Source organism: Quercus robur, chromosome 5 (genome assembly GCF_932294415.1).
Source record: "Quercus robur chromosome 5, dhQueRobu3.1, whole genome shotgun sequence".
Lineage (NCBI taxonomy): Eukaryota > Viridiplantae > Streptophyta > Magnoliopsida > Fagales > Fagaceae > Quercus > Quercus robur.
Genome location: NC_065538.1, coordinates 8774936 through 8795338, shown reverse-complemented (window position 1 = coordinate 8795338; position 20403 = coordinate 8774936). Strand labels below are relative to the sequence as shown.

Sequence of the window (20403 nt, the reverse complement as noted above, 5' to 3'; positions counted from 1 at the left end):
TTTTTTTTTTTTTTTTAATTCATGCCCATTGGTCTTAAAAATTGGTTGATCCCCAAGTAGAAAACTTGTATTGAAAATCCTTTAGCATAAGTTTTGTAGCTAAAAATATGGAGGAATATATATAATGTAGAAATTTGAATCTTGGAATCTTATTTTAGCTGTTTTTGTTTTTTGAGGACTGAAAAATAACTAAATACATAAATTAAGTGCTTTAAAGTGGCAGCACCATAACCTCACATGAAAATGGACGGTTCACTTGTTCAGCAATTGATTGAAACTTTTCTTAAATTTTTTTTCTTACTTTTCTGTTGAAGATTCTTTTTTAGATGAACAAAAAGCAGTTGCCAAAAGTTTTGTAGCTGAATTGGCACATTCTGATGCACAAAATGCTTGAGGGTCTAGGGGAGAAAGGGTTCAAGCTGCGGAGTTAGCAGCATATTGTAATATCTCTATAAAAAAAAAAGGCAGTTGAAGACATTATTACTAATTTTAGATGTAACCGTTTTTACAAAATTAGTAATAAACTAATAATAACTGAAGATTGAAATGTAATACAAAATTCAATGGGAACTATATGAGGGTTTCAATAAGTTCACTAATGACTTTTTCCCCCTCTAATCACCAATGAGATTTCTCAATACATTTAGTAAAACACTTAAAATTGAAAATCTATCACAAAGCACGATGACATGTTCTAGAATTTATTAGGGTGATGCTTTTTTTTTCTTTTTTTTTTCAAAAATATTCCTTGAAGTAACATATAGATGAAAGATGATTTAATTACACCTTAAATGGATCACAATTCTGTTACATATTAGCCTATATTCTTAAAGGGGTAAATTCTCATTAATAGGATCAATTACAAATATTTGTAATAAAAAATTTATATTTCTAAGGCTACAGCATCTTAAATTTCAAGGTAAATTTTACACTTTAAATGTTTAGGGTCACTTTTAAATCAATTCATTAGCTTTAAAAACTTATAATTTACACCATTTACCATTACAATAATATTAATGTGTCAATTTCATCATAGTCCTTTTTTTTTTTTTTTTTTTGAGAAATTTTCAAGACACCAATCAGTTTTTGGTGTGAGCGGGGATTGAACCCCAAATCTCTTATATAACCATCAGAGACTTTACCAGTTGAGCTAACTGGAACCTACAATAATTAATCAACCAATTTGAAGGCAATCTTAAATTAGGTTGTGTGAATGGCATTTTAGCATATCTTTTAAGATCAACTTTTGCCCTTACCACATGAATTGGCGTATTTATGACCTATATGCCAATCACACATAAAATCATTTGAAATCTTGAATCTTGTTGATCAAACATTGCATTACATATCCATGTTTGTAAATATAATGGGTGCATACTAGGCATCTTTAATTTTAGCCATTTGAATTTGATTGGGTTTAATAAAAAAAAAAAAAACAATCAAGCAAGTCATCGACATAATTACCATGAATTAAAATCATGCAATTTAAGAACCAAACCCTTGGTTTTTAGAATTTGTGAATATATATAAGTATAGTCCGAATTGGCTTTCAAAAGACCCTTAAAATTTTAGATATTAAACTCATACATTCTCTCCTCCCTAACATATATATGCTAAATACGTGGATGATATTTCACTTTATAATGCACAATGGTTTACTTCAAAACTTCAACACAAAAAAAAAAAAAAGACATCTTCACATGATTTAGGTAAAGAAATTCTTGAAACAAAAAAGAGTCATGATAAGATAAGCAATGCTTACATGTGGTGCAGCTCTAATAGCCATCCTCATCCAATGAACCAATTAGAAACATAGGCCTTGGCTTTCTATATAGCCTACAAAGCAAAAGAAAAGAGGAAAAAAAGAGTACTTTGCTCAAGGATTAGATGATATGATGTTATAATTTCAACACCTGGTCCTATGGCTGCATGAAATAGGTCACACCATGTAAGTCATCCACCATTATTGTGCTCACTTTTCTTGACTTTTGTAAATCATATTTTACTGTTCAACTATGCTTTTAAATGACTAGTGGCACTGGCAAATGCTTAAGAGATAAGTAAGAAGAAGATAATTGAAGGTCTGTCCCTATCTACTTAGAAGAAAATATTGAATAACACGTGTGAAATTATTTACTAGCCAAATTTATTTATTTTATTTACTTGATAGCCACATTTTTCGTTTTAGGTTTGGCATGTTAGGCTTGGCATTTCCATGGGATCTTTGAGAAAAGATCCAGACTCTCCCAGTTCCAAATTATCCACAAAATCATTAACCAGACCCTAAATTGCATTATCTTTAAAATAATATAAATAAACATAAATTTGCATTACTTATTACTCGGCTTGTCTAGGCCCAAATCACTATCCCAGACACAGTTGAGGCCCAATTGCACAAGAAGTTTGGCCCAACAACCTTGTAAGTGAGCATTTTAAAAATTAAAAGGAACATGTAAGGCCTTTCTAACATTTAATTGAAGTTGGGCCCATGGGCCAACAACATACCTCTCTCTCTTTCTCTTCAATCCCCGACTACATGGTGGAAAACAGAATTAATAATTGTTTTTTAACCATTAAACCATAACATTACAAATTTACAATGTAATTATCCTAAATTGATTGGTACTTTGTAGGAGTCTATTGCACTTTTTGAGTTCCAAAAAAGAGTGAGTTTGAGGTGGAGGAAATATATATATATATATATATATATATATATATTTAAATAAACAAATGTAAAAGGGGAGACTTTAATTTTTTTTCTCATCATAAAGGAAATTAGTTACATCATTAAGCTACTACTTACAAAACTCTTGGTAATATATTGATAATTGAGGGTAGGAGATTTGAATCCTAGATGTCTTTGTTAAAAATAAAAGAAGGTATCATTTTTGGCCTTACCATCACCTATTAAAATGTCACTTTTTTGAGACTTTAGGATCACTTTTGGCCTTACCATCACATTTTATGGTAAATACTAGTGAATGAAAAATAAATCTAATGATACCAAATTTTTTTAATAATTTTTTCATAATTTCTTAGGTGACTTGTGGTTTAATGTATAATAAAAGTAATAATAGTGCTAAGTTAAAGTGAAAGCAACATTCTTATAAAACAAAAAAAAAAAAAGTAAAAGTAAAAGTGATCTTAATTCAATCACAACTTAGCATTTTATCAAGTTATAAAAAAATCTTTCTAAAAAAAAAGTTAAAAAAAATTTGTAAAAACTTTTATAAACACAAGAAATTTATTGTTAATTTGACACAACACACAACTCTAAACGGAATTTGGTAGAAAGACAAGTCCAAACGCCACGACCATGGTGACAATGATGATGATTCCATCGTCAAGATTGACCCCCAGCTTTGCTACAACCTTCAGCTCTCAATTTTTTTGAATTTTCATTTCTGTTTCTTGGTTATTTTTGCTAACCCAGTTGAGAGAATTCATGATTACTTGTATTGAATTGTGTTTCTTTGGTTACCCAATTCTTAGGGCCCGTTTGGTAGCAGTGTTTAAGTATTGTTGTTTAGTTTTGTGTGTTATGAAAATACGTGTTTGAATGTTACAGAAATACATGTTAAAAGTGTTATTGTTATTTAAACACTGAAAACTGTTGTTTAAACAACAGTATCAAACAGAGCCTTAGGGCCTGTTTGGTAACGTTGTTTGAATAACAGTTTTCGTTGTTTAAACAATACAACACATATTTCCACAACATTTTTTCACTCACATGTATTTCTACAACACTTAAACAACGTTATTAGAATAACATTACCAAACGAGCCCTTAGTTTCTTGTTTACTTGCTATTGGTGGTTTAAAGATCACGTCTTTGTCCATAGTACTAGCCCTTTTGCAGTGTTAGGGGATTCTTGGTTGTTCTTAATTGTTAATTTTTTGTTTAGCGATAATTTGGGAATTCGAGCTCCCTCCAGTTGGTAGATGTCTTTAAGGAACTTAGCATAACAACAAGAAGAAACCTTAGTCTCAAATTTTGGGGTCGGTTATGGATCCTTACCACAATAAACCAAGTAAGATATACAATTGGAGATACCCCATTGAAGTGGTGGATGAGAACTTCTACTCAATAGAGAAAATTGAAAAACAGAAGGAAAGAAGAAGAAATTCATTCTAGTAGCGGTCTTAGGAAATAAGAAATTTTACCCAATATAGAGTTTCAAGTTGATAGACCATGACATGTCATTCTATTTCAAACCATTAGAATATTAGGTTCACCATTTTTTAATAGTTTAAACTTTTGGAACAACTAATAGTTCATCATAGTATTAAAGTAAGTGGTCTTGAGTTCAAATCTTATCTCTACTTTTTCTCCCATTTAAGAAAGTTAAAAATCACTTGTGTTGGATCCTACATGTCAAAAGGGAGTATAATCTCACACGTTGGGGGGAGTATTATAATAATGATTAAAAGATTAAATCTATAATTTCTTAACCATATAAGCTTTTGTTATAAGTGGTAAGGTTGTTAATGTATGGTTGCAGCCTCTTATTATTGAGGCTTAATATTTTTTACTCCTAAAATTGTTGAAGCCTCAGATTTATGAAGTGAGGTTACTTATTCGTGCCTTCCATGATTGTAGATCACTAAAATTGATTGAAAATTTTTATTTGTGAAAGCCATCTATATCCACATTGTTATTTATGGGCATAGGCATGTTCGTAGGATGTATATCAATTAATTGATATACTCTAAATATATTATGTTCACTACTATTGAGAGTGGACTAGTGGCCTTAGATCATGGGTTTGAGTCCTTTCCCCACCAGCAAAGCGGTGCTGCCCCTTATACTTCATAAAAATGAGGTCTTGCTTGGAGACGGTTAAGGGGTGCCACAATCCCCTCCTAACCATTTTTCTTTTCACCAAAAAAGAAAATGTTATGCTTTTTTGTCAATTGACAATTGACATTTTTTTAGTTGTCTGTAACTCATTGCTTGGAATTATACAGCTTACATCTATGTTTATTTGGCTCTCAATAATTTCTTTACTCTTATTCTCTTCTTCCATTTGCTTCATTTGTATAATTTTGCATCTAAATCTGTTCATAATTGAGTTTGAGATAGGATACTTCTTTTGTGTATACATTTTCTTCAAGTAGCATTCAGCATTGACACCATCGTGAAACCTCTTCCGCCAACAATGACCTAAAATGTTTCTTGCAACTTGAACTTCTTCATTTTCACTCAATTCTTTGGTGAGTTTTGATTTCTTTGTGCCTTTTGTGGTTACCCCCCACTCCCCCCCCTTCTCCTGGCACAACTTTTCTCCCTTTTATTTCTCTTTTTCTAATAATTTGTTTCTTTCACAAAACCTAGAGTTGTGAAATTTTTGCATCACAATGATTTATATCTTGGTTTCGAACATTTCAAACAAAATAGCTATCTTGGTCTCACAATTGCACCCAAGTTCTTTGAAAGTCAAAAGATTATGTCATGCAATTGTTCCTTTGCTCCGTTTCACTTCCATTAATGAATTGATGATTGTTACAGACTAGGAAATTTTTTTATGTGTAATGTAGTTTATGTGATTTGTTGCATTGCAAATCCAAAAGGTATAGCAAATGCCTAGAAATCGTTGATAGGACAGGAAGAGAAAGCTTGTTGTGTTCGTTGAAAGAGAGAAAAAGGAGAAGAAAGAGGCAGGGATTCTGAAAGGCAGTTGAAGTTTTTTTTTTTTTTTTTTGGTAGATGAACAAAAGGCAGTTGAAGACATTATTAATGATTTTAGATGTAACCATTTTTAAAAATGAATAATAATAAATGAAGATTGAAAATGTAATCTAAAATTTAGTGGGAACCCCATCTTCAAAATTCATGACTTTGCAAATGGATTTGTGTCGTGAGGTATATGAGGGTTTTAATACGTTCACTAATGACTTCTAAATTCTCTAAGCACTAATGAGATTTCTCAATACATTACCAAGTGTTGTGAATTATCTACAGCTGTTTGTGTTCCTTGGCTGAAACCAAAATGATCATGTTATACAACATAATAAAAATTCACTACTACACGCTTGAAAAGACTAGATGGTTTTGCCCTAGATCCTTTTAAATTGGAACTAATTATGCAATTTTCATCATTCCATTAACAAACAAGAGAAGATATTCTAAACTTCGTTTATCTTCTTATTATTGCCATTCTAACCCATTTGAGCAAAGTTTTTCTATTGGAAATTTATATAACGTGACTCAAAAGACACATCTTGTTGCACAACAAAAAATGTATACAATAGTTACTCGGCTAGAGCCATTAGATGGTCAAGTCAATTGCTCTTATTTGCTTTACCAGAATTTACACACTAAGAAACAAATCTCTTATGTAATGTCCTAAAATGTTAATGAATTCACACAGACATGTGCCCAAGGCTTAAATAAGGCCAAAAAAGGTATAAAGATCACATTTTTTTCTGGTTTGGATTTAGATACATTAATGTCAGAATGGTTGGCTATTAGTAGTGTCCAAAAATGTCTATAAGATTAGAAAGCAAGAGCAGCCAGGACCCCAAGATCTGCAATGACTCTCTTATGCACAACATACATAACCACTAGTGTTCACCAACTTCCATGCACTTGTGGTCTTCAATCAGCACAAAAATTTGCCAAGGGACTTTCTTTCTCAAAAAGAGGTCCTCCACTCTAAATATTGTTGAAATAAGTCTGCAAAAATCAAGCTGTATAGCCTCAGTTAATGCTTTTTGCATAGCCAGGCATCTAGCTACATGCCATTTGGTTGCATATGGAAGAACTGCAACAGCTTGCCATCACATGATTTGGCTTCATAGCCAAACCACCCCATCCACACCATCTCTGCTAATGTCCCTCAATTGTCAACAACATCCACAACCCTCCACAACTAGATACACTTGCCTTGTACTTTCCTACAGTTACTCTGATCTGCCTGATGTGCAATAGACTTATGCATACCTGCAAAACAAAGCATTATCACTTCTTAAGCACACTCTTTTGCACCCTCAAACATCAATCTATACAAATTTGGATCCTCCATCCATTGAGCCAACCACTGCTTCAAAGAGCAAGGAGAAATTAACTCAATTCCAAGGCTCAAATCTAATCCAAACAAGATAGCCTAAGCGCTTAAGGGATAAAAGATCCAAGTTGTACGTTTTTAGACCTCTTAAAACACAACCAGATTAACCTAGTTAATTAGCCAAGTGATTACTTAGTTAAATTATCAGATTTAGGTCAACACAAATATATCATATCATTGTAAAGTGCGGAAAATAAAGAACACAATAATATGATAATCCAGGAAAACCAAATCGGTAAAAAACCTAAGGAAGATTTAACCTAATTATCCTTAAGATAAACTAAATCTATTATGAAAGAATTGAAGTTTACACAATAGCGACTTAGACCACTAACATTCTATTGTTATCTCGAGTAGGAAACTTACTACCACGACTACGTGACAACTTCGAGTCTACGGATTACTTTTTTTCTAAGATTCCTAGCAAGTACAAGCACATCTGCTTGTGTATCTTTAAGCTCTTAATACAGCAACTAAATTGATCATCAAGTTCTTGATATAATCTTGATTCTTGATAATCCTAAGTATGTGTGAAGGCAAACACCTCTAGATCTCACAAAAGATTCACACACACAGCATAAGGAGCCACCAGAAAACGTGACTAAGGTTTTCCCTTTTATACTTAAGACAAAACATAAAACCCTACACGTCAAACGGGCTTAGGTTGAGTTGGAAATTCTACAGAAAAAACAATTTGTAAGACTTTCGATCGATCAAATCTAATTCTCAATTGATTGAGTTAGGCAGATTTACACAATAAATCCTGCAGCAACTCGATTCTAACTTTACATAAAAAACATATACTTTAAACAAGTTTAAATAAGACTAAAACGTTTTGATCATAGTTTACCAACATTACAAAATGAAGTTCCAATACATTAGTTTCTAATTCCTTAGAACCTAATAAACTCCCCCTTTGACAATTTATGACAAAATACAAACTAAACAAAGTGCTCAAAGTTACATAAAGACAATCCATTACAAAAATATTGTCCAATACAACAAATTCTAGTCAAGTCTCTTTGACGGGGTATAATCTAATTAAGGTACAATTTGGAGATAGGTTTTTTGGTTTGTTTCAGCTTTGCCTGGCTAGTAATGATCTGAAATGGATATGGACAACCTTAAGCAAATAATTTGATTCAGAGTGAAAGTTTTAGAAAGGTGGAAAAACTTTTAAGTACATTAAGAGGCAAAAGCACAAAAATCTTATGGTAAAAACTTACATAATTAAGACTTTTAAACTGTGAATTTTACATAATTCATGTTGTAGCAACTGTGTTCTTTTAAACTTGATCAAGGTCTCATCAATGCTTCTACACAAGCAATACGTAGGTGATAGGACAATGATGTGAATGAGATTTCCTTACATTCCAGAACAAAAGCTGCACATAGCTAAGGCCATTTAGTACTACTTACTATTCCATATTCTTTTATCATAAATCACTGATTCATCATGGCATGTAACAATTGAGCAACATATAGTCATTCAAAACATGTTGTGGTGACAGATAAATCAAAATTAGATGCTTTTAGCATAAAAGATTGTCTTCGGTGAGAGCTTTTTATTTAGTTGTTTATCACACAACTGTTTACATATGGGTACAAGCTTAGCTTCCTAATTATGCTAGCTTAAGAATCTTACCAAAACCACTACTGATGTAGATATGGATTCTTTTCAGTTGACCACAAATCAATTATGAAGAATGTAGATGATATAGATCCTTTTCATTTGAACCACAAATCACATTAAAAAAATAAGAGTTTCAGAGCAGAACTGAAAATATATATATGTATGTATATAAATCAGTCGAACTCATTTAAACAGAAAGAGCATTTTCTTTGGTTGACAGTTAGTAAACAACCGCATAAAAGTTGCACCGACATGAGCACAGGTACAAATACGACACGGGTACGGATATAGGATTACGACAATTTTTGAAAAATTGAGATACAATACGGTGTGAGTACAGTAATTAAATAATTAATTAAATTTTATATTTAAACATATTTTTGAATATTTTTAAAAATAAAATACGTTTATATCTAGAATTTAATTTATTCTACCTTTATTTGTAATTTATAAATAAATTACAAAATATAAATAAAATTCTCAATTTAGTTTATTTTACCTTTATTTGTAATTTTGTATTATAATAATAAAATAATTATCTTTGTTAGGTTATATTTTAATTTTGAGTTATATTTTAATTTTAAGTTGATTTAAATTGACCAAAAGCTACGCTTAAAAGTTAAGCTTAAGCCCAAATCCAAAACAAAACTTTTCCCTCTTTTTATTTCATCCTGTATTCCCTCCCTCCTCCGTACCTGCCAATTGTCAGGTCAACTTCTCACCAAAACCAAACAATCTTTATTTTATTTAAATTTTCTTCTCTCTCTCTCTCCAAACTCCCACCGCACATTCATTCACTCTTTATTTTTACTTTTTCCTTTTGTTTGTTTCCTTCTTCCTTCTGCAGCACCGAAACTCCCACCAGTTGTTATCACCTTCGATTTGTTCTTCTCAGTTCGATTTGTTATATTCCTACCGTAAGCATAGATTCCTCTCAGAAGGTTTTCATGCAATCCCATTGAATCAAAACTTTCATAAACCTCATCATATGAGGTGAAGAACTGTTGTCCATCAGTTGAGAGTCTGCAACAACCAATTTGTCAAAAAATAATTAAAATTTGCACAAATCACAAAGCATGCATGATATGATCCAACAAATTTAAGAGTAAAAAAAGCTGTATATGTAAATAGGAAGAACAGCAACCATGATAAAGAATATAGAAAATAAACTTACAACTCATCCATTTTAGCATCAAACTGACGAGCATCAAATTGTGAACCTTCTGGAGCTGCACCTGCCATAGCTGTCCACAGAAACAAATATTTAGTTAATAAGAAACTTCAGTGAGAGAGAGCGAGCACATAGGACTAAAACAGAATAGCATATTTAAGCTCCAGAATCAATTCAGAGATCCCATGATTTGTCAAATATAAATACATACACACAAGAAAAAGTAGATAATCATTATCAAACCATTATGTGTTCAGTGGAAATAAATAAAATCGGGCTAATTCAAGGAGCAAAGTGGTGTACAAGTAAAGATGGACAACCACACGACATGTCAAAATGTGATAAAAAGTTGCTAAACAATGTAACAGAAGAGCCAAACTTGCAGACCAAACAAAGTGGCATACAAGTATTAGATTTCTGTCTTAATGTCTGGGGAAGATATTCTAAGGAGTAGACGAAAATCTGTCACGATGGAAATAAATCCTTGAGCAACAGAAACCGCTTCACCCACTCCCCCAAAGTTTTGCTAAATGCAATATGCATTGCCATTGTTTCTCTTAGAATTAGCAGAATCCAGCACAAAACGGAATAGTACTCTTACCACTCAGTACTTAATCATAAATATGCCACTGCGGTAACCTTGGAATATAGGAGAAAAAATATAACAAAAACTACGGCATGGATCAAAGTAGCGTACGAGTAAAGATGGAAAACCAAACCTCACGTCGAAAAGTTTTATTAAAAAAAAAAAAAAAAAGGGTTGCTAAACAATGTAACAGAAGAGCCAAAGTTGCAAACCAAACAAAGTGGTATACAAGTAATAGATTTCTGTCTTAATGTCTGTGGAAGATATTCTGAGGAGTAGATAGAAATCTGTCATGATAGAAATAAATCATCGAGCAACAAAAATCACTTCACCCACTCCCCCAAAGTTTGACTAAACATAATATGCATTGCCATTGTTACCACTCAGTACTTAATAATAAATATGCCACCAGAGTAACCTTGGAACATATAAAAAAATATAACACAAAATACTGCATGGATAAAAAAACATTTTCCCTTGAGAATCATAACACTCACGATAAGTTCACCCTATAGTACATGACTTGAATACATAAAACAATACTTATTTTCCAATACAGTAATTGAATCTCTGAGCACTCAGAAAGAGATGACACTAAAACTGCTCCCTTTTCCTACAAAGACCACTAAAGCCAACAGTTCCCCAGAAAAAATTCCCTCACACTCTAGATGATTACTGAGAAAAAAACACACGAACACAAAACTAGGCCTTTTCACTCCAACTTCATCAAATGTGTAGCTTCCCAAAAATCCCTCAAAAAACATATCAAACTAAATAGTCCCACAAGCCTCAATCACTAAATTCCATCAATTTCCCACGCATCAATCACATTCTCTATCCCACTACTCTTCTCAATCACCAAGCACAAGCACCCATTTAACATTATCACAAAAATCAAACATCTAATACAGAACTACAACCATTGTCACAAACAAAACACAAACCAAACACAGCACCCAGTAAACACAATCACAAAAATCAAACAGCTAACAAAGAACTACAACAATAATCACAAGCCAAACAGACGAATCCCAGATCCCAAAAGAAACACATAGCACATACAAAAAGCAATCACTACACACTCACATCCAATATCAAATCTTTCAACCAAAAAACACCAAAAATTTCTACCAAATTCACCGCTTTTCCAACCCACTCATCCACATACACAGTCCTGTACATAAAGCTTCACATACACACAAATATATACATACTTTCAACCAGTACAAACAAACAAAAAAATAACAACTTCATACAAATTCGCCATTTTTACAACAGACCCATCACCCCATATTACCAAATATACAGTCCTATACATATTTGCCCATATATCTTATACACCTTCAATCCCACACAGAGATATATATACTATCAACCCGAACAAACAGGAAGAAAAAATCACAACTTTTTACAATTTCAGCATTTCCCATCAAGCCCAACATCCATATACACAGTCCTATACATATAGCTATATATAGCTTCACACACACACACACACATACACACACAGAGATACATACTCTCAAGTTTCAACCAGAACAAACAAGAAACATGCGTATTTAAAACAGACCCATCAACTCAAATATCCAAATACACATCCCTATACATACATAACATCACACAGAAACATATACACACACACACAGGGACCTGAAAGTGTTGAAGAAAAGTACAGTGAAAGATTATTGAAAGAGGTTTGAAGAGAGAGCTAGGGTTTTTCCAAACTCCTCGGATCTGCGCCGTGGAGTTTGAATGGAAAGTTAAAGAGGAGGCGAAAGGTGAAAACAGCGAGCCTTTTATATATATTCCTATGTCTCTCTCTGTTTGTGTTTGTGTTTGTGTGTGTTTCTGTTTTTGTTGCTAGATTATGTTAGGTTTTTTTTTGGTTTCCGGATTTACCCCTGGGGGTTTTGATTTATTACTTGAAGTCTGTTTGTTTGCTGAGAAAATTATGTGGAAAAGGTTGGTTTTTGTTTGTTTGTTAGTTTAATAATAGAAACTGAAAGGGCTATTATGAGTACTTGGTTTGTTACAAGTTTTGGTAATAGAATTTGTGGTTGAAAAAAAAGATTGTATAAACCTTTTTTTTGGGGTTAAATCTTGTTTGGATTAGGGTTTTTTATAAAGGTATTTTTCTTTTAAAATAATACTGTCTTTTAATTTAAGTTATTCATTTAGCAAAACACTTAAAATTAAAAATCTATCACAAAGCACGATGACATGTACTAGGGTTTATTAGGGTGATGCTTTTTTTTTTTTTCAAAAATATTCCTTGAAGTAACATATAAATGAAAGATGATTTAATTACACCTTAAATGGATCACAAGTTGCTTCTCAAAAAAAAAAAAAAAAAAAAAAAAAAAAAAAGAAGAAAAGAAGAAGAAGAAGAAGGGATCACAAGTCTATTACATATTAGCCTATATTCTTCAAGGGGTTAATTCTCATTAATAGGATCACTTACTAATATTTGTAATAAAAAATTTATATTTCTTAAGGCTATGTAACATCTTAAATTTTAGGGTAAAATACATTTCACACCCTCTAAATCTAGGGTCACTTTTAGATCGGTTCATTAACTTTTAAAACTTATAATTTACACCATTTATAATTACAACAACATCAATGTGTCGATTTTCATTATAGTCTGTCGCATTTTTGTGGTTAATCCACCTAAAAAAATATTGTTTTATATTTTCCTATTGAAAGTGATATCTTATTGTTTTTGAGTGGAATACTGACAAGATTCCAATGAATGTGTTGAAGAAAAGTAGAGTGAAAGATTATTGAAAGAGGTTTGAAGAGAGAGCTAGGGTTTTTCCAAACTCCTCGGATCTGCGCCATGGAGTTTGATTGGAATGTTAAAGAGGAGGCGAAAGGTGAAAACAGCGAGCCTTTTATATATATTCCTATGTCTCTCTCTGTGTTCGTGTTTGTGTGTGTTTCTGTTTGCGTTGTTAGATTAGGTTAGGTTTTTTTTTTTTTTGGTTTCCGGATTTACCCCTGGGGGTTTTGATTTATTACTTGAAGTCTGTTTGTTTGCTGAGAAAATTATGTGGAAAAGGTTGGTTTTTGTTTGTTTGTTAGTTTAATAATAGAAACTGAAAGGGCTATGAGTACTTGGTTTGTTACAAGTTTTGGTAATAGAATTTGTGGTTGAAAAAAAATTGTATAAACCTTTTTTTTTTGGGTTAAATCTTGTTTGGATTAGGGTTTTTTATAAAGGTATTTTTCTTTTAAAATAATATGTTATTCATTTAGTAAAACACTTAAAATTAAAAATCTATCACAAAGCACGATGACAATCATGACATGTACTAGGGTTTATTAGGGTGATGCTTTTTTTTTTTTTTTTCAAAAATATTCCTTGAAGTAACATATAAATGAAAGATGATTTAATTACACCTTAAATGGATCACAAGTTGCTTCTCCCAAAAAAAAAAAAAAAGGATCACAAGTCTGTTACATATTAGCCTATATTCTTAAAGGGGTTAATTCTCATTAATAGGATCAATTACAAATATTTGTAATAAAAAAATTTATATTTCTTAAGGCTATGTAACATCTTAAATTTTAGGGTAAAATACATTTCACACCCTCTAAATCTAGGGTCTTGTAATACTTTTTCTTTTCTTTTTTTCAGAAGGTACCATTGTGTAAATTATGAATTTATTTAATGATTACTGGATAAAAAAAATTATTTAACGTACTTGGTTTATTACACTTTCTTTTCATATAAAGGTTTTTTTTTTTTTTGAGAGATAATTACAACATGATACTAATCCCGCAGCTCAAACCCTTTCCCTCTTAGACCCCCAAGCACTTTGTGCATGAGAAGGCGCCAATTCAACTACAAGGCCTTTGACTTTTCATATATAGGTTGAATCCATATAAATGAGTTAGGAAATAATTTCTCAAGCAAATTTCATATACTTTATAATTAATCAACCAATTTAAAGGCAATCTTAAATTAGGTTGTATGAATGATATTTTAGCATATCTTTTAAGGTCAACATTTGCCCTTACCACATGAATTGACTTATCTATGACACATGCGAATCACGAATAAAATCCTTTGAATGTTTGCAAATATAATGGGTGTATACTAGGCATCTTTAATTTTAGCCATTCGAATTTGATGGGGTTTAATAATTAAAAAAAAAAAAAAAAATTATCAAGCAAGTCATCTACATAATTACCATGAATTGAAATCATGCTTTTCAATTTAAGAACCAAACCCTTGGTTTTTAGAATTTGTGATTATATATAAGTATAGTCCGAATTGGTTTTTAAAGGACCCTTAAAACTTTGGATATTAAACTAATACATTCTCTCCTCCCTAGCATATATATGCTAAATACGTGGATAATATTTCACTTTATAATGCACAATGGTTTACTTTAAAAGTTCAAAAAAAAAAAAGACATCTTCCCATGATTTAGGTAAAGAAATTCTTGAATAAAAAAAAAAAAAAAAGTCATGATAAGATAAGCAATGCTTACATATGGTGCAACTCTAATAGCCATCCTTATCCAATGAAGCCAATGAACCAATTAGCAACATAGGTCTTGGCTTTCTATATAGTCTACAAAGCAAAAGAAAAGAGGAGGAAAAAAAGAGTACTTTGCTCAGTGATTAGATGATATGATGTTGTAATTTCAACACCCGGTCCTATGGCTGCATGAAATAGGTCACACCATGTGAGTCATCCACCATTATTGTGCTCACTTTTCTTGACTTTTGTATCATATTTTACCGTTCAACTATGCTTATAAATGGCTAGTGGCACTTGGAAATGCTTAAGAGATAAGTAAGAAGAGGATAATTGAAGATCTGTCCCTATCTACCTAGAAGAAAATATTGAGTAACACGTGTGAAATTATTTACTAGCCAAATTTATTTTTTTCATTTACTTGATAGCCACATTTTTCGTTTTAGGTTTGGCATGTTAGTAAACGTTTGGATTGGGCTAATGCGTCTTGCGTTTCTGCGTTTTTGGCTTCTTCTTTTTTTTTTTTTTGTCTAGCGCCTCTTGCACTATTTATGGGACATAAACAGTGCATTAAGGTAAATAAACAGTAACCCACACGTGAATAGTAACTTTTTATTATTTTCAGTTTTCAGCAAAATAAGTGGTATCCAAACGCATCCTAAGGCTTGGCATTGCCATGGACCATGGGATCTTTGAGAAAAGATTCAGACTCTCGTAGTTCTCAATCATCCACAAAATCATTAACCAAGCCCTAAATTGCATTATCTTTAAAATAATAAAAATAAAATAAATAAATAAAAGACCCATAAATTTGCATTACTTACTCAGCTTGTCTAGGCCCAAATCACTATCCCAGACACAGTTGAGGCCCAATTGCATAAGAAGTTTGGCCCAACAACCTTGTAAGTGAACATTTTAAAAATCAAAAGAAACACGTAAGGCCCTTATAACATTTAATTGAAGTTAGGCCCATAGGCCAACAACATTCCTCTTTCTCTTCTTTTTGGTAAACCGAAACTTGAATTAAATGAAAGCTAGGAAATAAAACTTCTGGGGTAGCAAACACCCCATGCATCAACCAAAAGTTGGTACATAATACAATAAGGAGGAGAAGAGTGATAAACAAAAGAACTAGAACTAAAAATTCCCTCCTTAGCCAAAATATCAGCACAATAGTTTCCTTCACAATGGGTGTGACTGATCCGAGCATCTTCAAAACACTGGAGCAGGGACCTGTATTCAAGAATGAGGTTAGAATAAGGATGTGTAACAAAAGAGGTATCATTTTGAGAGCTAATGATATTAGTCATAGCTTTGGCATCAATTTCTATCAGCAGATTCTTGATGTTAAGGTTTTTTGCTAGGACAAGGCCCTCCCTGAGACCCCAAAGCTCTGCTGCCATGGGGTGAGTGAAGCCAATGGATTTAGTGAAGCTAGCGATCCAAGATCCGTTGTGATCTCTTATAAGCCCACCAGCCGCTACTAAGCAGGGGGATTGAGGATCGCCTTGGCGGATGCCGTGAGAGGGAAGGAAAGGATCAAGTTTCTCACCATTAATCATGACCGAGAGGACAGAGGTGGTAAGACAGGACATGATAAGTTCAATCCAATCATTTGGAAAGTTAAACTATTTGAGGAAATGGTGAATGAAGTTCCACTCGAGTCTGTCAAAAGCTTTTTCAAGATCAATTTTGAGGGCCATAAGGCCTTGCTTGCTTTTGGAGATGGTCATGGAATGAATACTTTCTTGATTTAGAATCATTGTCACTAGCTTTCCTTCCCACAATAAAACTAGATTGAAAAGGATGAATGAGGTCGGGGAGGAAGGGTTTTAGTCTTTGGACGAGAAGTTTTGTCATAGTTTTGTAAAGGGTGTTGCATAAGCCAATGGGACGAAATTGATGAACTGTTTCAGGTCTAGTTAAAGACAGTATTAATAACTTTTTGGTAAATTACAAAGTTGGTCTCTATCTCTTACATCATATTTTGATTTGGTCCCTAACATTTTAGTATCGTATAAATTTAGTCTTTGCCGTTATCTATTGAATGAAAATTTCTAATGTGGCAAATGGCCAAAATAAATAATTATTTATTTGCCACATCAACAAACACCTATTCCACCGCATCAGTTTTTTTTTTAATTAAAAAAAAAAAACAAATTAAATTTGAAACACGACAATCAAAATTCCTAGACTCTAATAAAATTCCTAACTCATCTTTATCTCCTTTCCCCCTCTCTCTCGTTAGTCTCCACCAACCAAAGAAGGGAACAACTGAAGGGCAATCTACCTTACAAGCTAACGACATAGCAGTTGGTAGATTGTTGTTATTAAAACAAAATGATAGATGAAACTAAAGCAAATTTGGCTGTGGCGGTATCCATAGTTATAGACTTAGGAACTCTTCCTTTGTTTTTTTTAAACCCACCAAGTTATGTGTTTTGGGTTTTATTTCATTTGTTATACATATGGTTGATTTTAGGATCTGGTTGAAATATTAGGATATGGTGAAAGTCTTATGTGGTCCCAGACTTCTAAAGTTCCATATTTTCTCACTTTGGATGGACTGACACGACTTCTGTATATTTGCTAGGTAACATAAGATAAATATTTCAATCAATTATTCTTAAGTTGAACTCGCTGGTGTCTGCAACTTCTTAGAGGATGAGGGAGAAGAGATGAAGATGGGTTTGGTTGGTGGTGACTAACGAGAGAGGGGGAGAGCAAATGGAGTTGAGTTTGGGATTTTGGTTGTCAGATAATGTGGCAGTACAAGTGTCAATGTGGAAATTTATTTTTATTTTTATTTGGACCGTTTACTATGTCAGCAATTTTCATCCAAAAGATAACAGCAATGACTAAATTGACACGACATTAAAAGGTTAGGGAAATTGACACAAGTGAAACGTTAGGGACCAAATTGAGATATGGTGTAAACAATAGGACTAACTTTGGAATTTACCCTAACTTTTTTTTTTAATTAATAAACCATAACATTACAATGCAATTATCATAAATCGATAGGTACTTTGTAGGGTTTTTTTTTTTTTTTTTTTTTTAGAGATTTTCAACCTATAGCGTCTGCTCCTGATGATAGTTCTTTTATCGTCAGACCAAGACAGCAATCGGCTTTTGTAGGCATTTGTTGCACCTTTTGAGTTCCAAAAAAGCGTGAGTTTGAGGTGAAGAATATATATATATATATATATATATATATAACAAATGGAAAAGGGAAGACTTGAATTTTTTTTTCTCATCATAAAGGAAAATTAGTTACATCATTGAGCTAAAAATAAGAGGAGGTGCCGATTGAGTTACAAAACTCTCAGCAATTATTCACTTAATTTAACATCTATTAAAATGAACTTTTTTGAGATTTTAGACTTTAAGATCACTTTTAACCTTAACATCACATCTCTTGGTAAATACTAGTAAATGAAATATAAATCTAATGATACCAAATTTTTTATAACTTCTTCATAATTATTTAGGTGACCTATTATGGTTGGTATATAATAAAAGTGATATTAATATTAGGTTAAAGTGAGAGTAATACTCCTCTTTTAAAAAAAGTGAAAGTGATATTACTTTTTTCAGTATTTCATCAAGTTATGAAAAAAGTTGCAAAAACTTTTATAAACACGAAAAATTTACTATTAACTTGACAAAACACACAAGTCCGAACAGAATTCACTGTTAATGAAAAAATGGAATTTAGTAAAAAGACAAATCCAAACACCCCGAAAATTATGACAACGATGATGATTCCCTCGTTGAGGTTGACCTCCAACTTCGCTACAACTTTTAGGTCTCAATTTTCTAGATTTTATTTTTGTTTCTTGGTTATTTTTACTTACCAAGTTGAGTGAATTCTTGATTACTTGCTTTGAATTTTGTGTCTTTGAGTACCCAATTCTTAGTTTCTTGTTTACTTGCTTTAAATTGTGTTTCTCTGGTTAGCCAATTCTTATTTAGGTTTTTTGTTTACTTGCTATTGGTGGTTTAAAGATCATGTCTTTCTCAGTAGTACTAGCCATTTTGCAGTGTTAGGGGATTCTTGGTTGTTCTTAATTGTTAGTTTTTTTAGGGGATTCTTGGTTGTTCTTAATAGTTAGTTTTTTTGTTTAAGGATAATTGGGGAATGTGAGCTTCCACCAATTGGCAAATGTGTTTAAGGAACTTAGTAAAACAACAACAAGAAATCTTAGTCCTAAATTTTGGGGTCGACTATGAATCCTTATCACAACAAACCAAAATTAGATATACAATCAGGGATACCCAATTGTAGTAGTGGATGAGAACTTTTGCCCAGCATAGAAAACTAAAAAACACAAGGAAAGAAGAAGAAATTTATTCTAGTAGTGGATGAGAATTTATACCCAATATAGAGTTTCAAGTTGAAAGACCATGACATGTCTTTTTGTTTCAAACCATTAGAATAATAAGTAAATGATTAAGTTCACAATTTTCTAATAGTTTAAGCTTTTGGGATAACCAACAATTCATCATAGTATTAAAGTAAGTGATCTTGAGTTGGAATCTTATCTATTCTTTACCTCCCATTTAAGAAATTTAAAAATCACTTGTGTTGGGTCCAACATATTAAAGGGAAGTATAATCTCACACATTAGAGGAAGTGTTATAATAATGGTTAAATACTTAAGTTTATCATTTCCTAACCGTTTAAGTTTTTGGTATAAGTGGTAAGGTAGTTAATGTATCGTTGAAGCCTCTTATTATTGAGGCTTAATATTTTTTATTCCTAATATGGTTGAAAGCCTCAGTTTTATGAAGTGAGGTTACATATTTGTTCCTTCTATGATTGTAGATCATTGAAATTGATTGAAAATTTTTATTTGTGAAAGCCATCAACATCCACATTGTTGTTTATGGGCAAAGGCATGTCTGTAGGATGTATATCAATTGATTGATATTCTCCAAATATATTACGCTCACCACCGTTGAGATTGGACTAGTGGCATGGGTTCGAGTCCTTTCCCTACTAGCAAAGCAGTGGTGCTCCTTACACTTCATAAAAATGAGGTTTTGCCCAAGGGCGATTAGGGGGTGTCACTATCCCCACCTAACCATTTTTTTTCACCAAAATAATGACAATAATAAATATTATGGTTTTTTTTCTTTCTGTCAATTGACACTTTCGACACTAATATAGTTATCTGTAACTCACTTCTTGGAAATATACAGCTTACATCTATGTTTATTTGGCTCTCAATAAAACCTTTACTCTTATTTTCTTCTTTCATTTGCTTCCTTTGTATAATTTTGCATTTAATCCATTCATAATTAAGTTTGAGATATGATACTCAACTAGTATTCAGCATTGACACCATTGAGAAACCTCTTCCACGTGCAGTGATGTACAATGTTTCCCGCAACTTGAACTTCTTCGCATGCATTTTCACTCAGTTCTTTGGTGAGTTTTGATTTCTTTGTGCCT

General features: G+C 32.3%; 2 protein-coding genes and 1 non-coding gene across 6 annotated transcripts in view; all 3 read right to left on the bottom strand.

Annotated features, from left to right (window-relative positions):
• The window catches only part of LOC126725050 (eukaryotic initiation factor 4A-11-like), an 84962-nt gene extending 72691 nt beyond the window's left edge, over positions 1 to 12271 (bottom strand). The window contains exons 1-3 of one of the 4 annotated variants that reach the window (XM_050429546.1): positions 12107 to 12271; positions 9874 to 9943; positions 9616 to 9722 (exon numbers count right to left, since the gene is read on the bottom strand). In XM_050429546.1, coding sequence (XP_050285503.1) covers positions 9616 to 9722; positions 9874 to 9941 — 175 coding nt within the window. In that variant the 5' untranslated portion in view covers positions 9942 to 9943; positions 12107 to 12271. The remainder of the gene's footprint in view (positions 1 to 9615; positions 9723 to 9873; positions 9944 to 12106) is intronic. The other 3 variants (XM_050429545.1, XM_050429544.1, XM_050429543.1) reach the window with 3 other exon arrangements.
• Positions 1 to 20403, bottom strand: part of LOC126725047 (disease resistance protein RUN1-like) — an 86456-nt gene that overhangs the window by 54926 nt on the left and 11127 nt on the right. The gene's annotated exons all lie outside the window — the stretch shown is intronic.
• LOC126732017 (small nucleolar RNA snoR98) lies at positions 10228 to 10326 on the bottom strand. The gene has a single exon (XR_007659208.1). It is a non-coding gene; the product is annotated as a small nucleolar RNA snoR98 (small nucleolar RNA).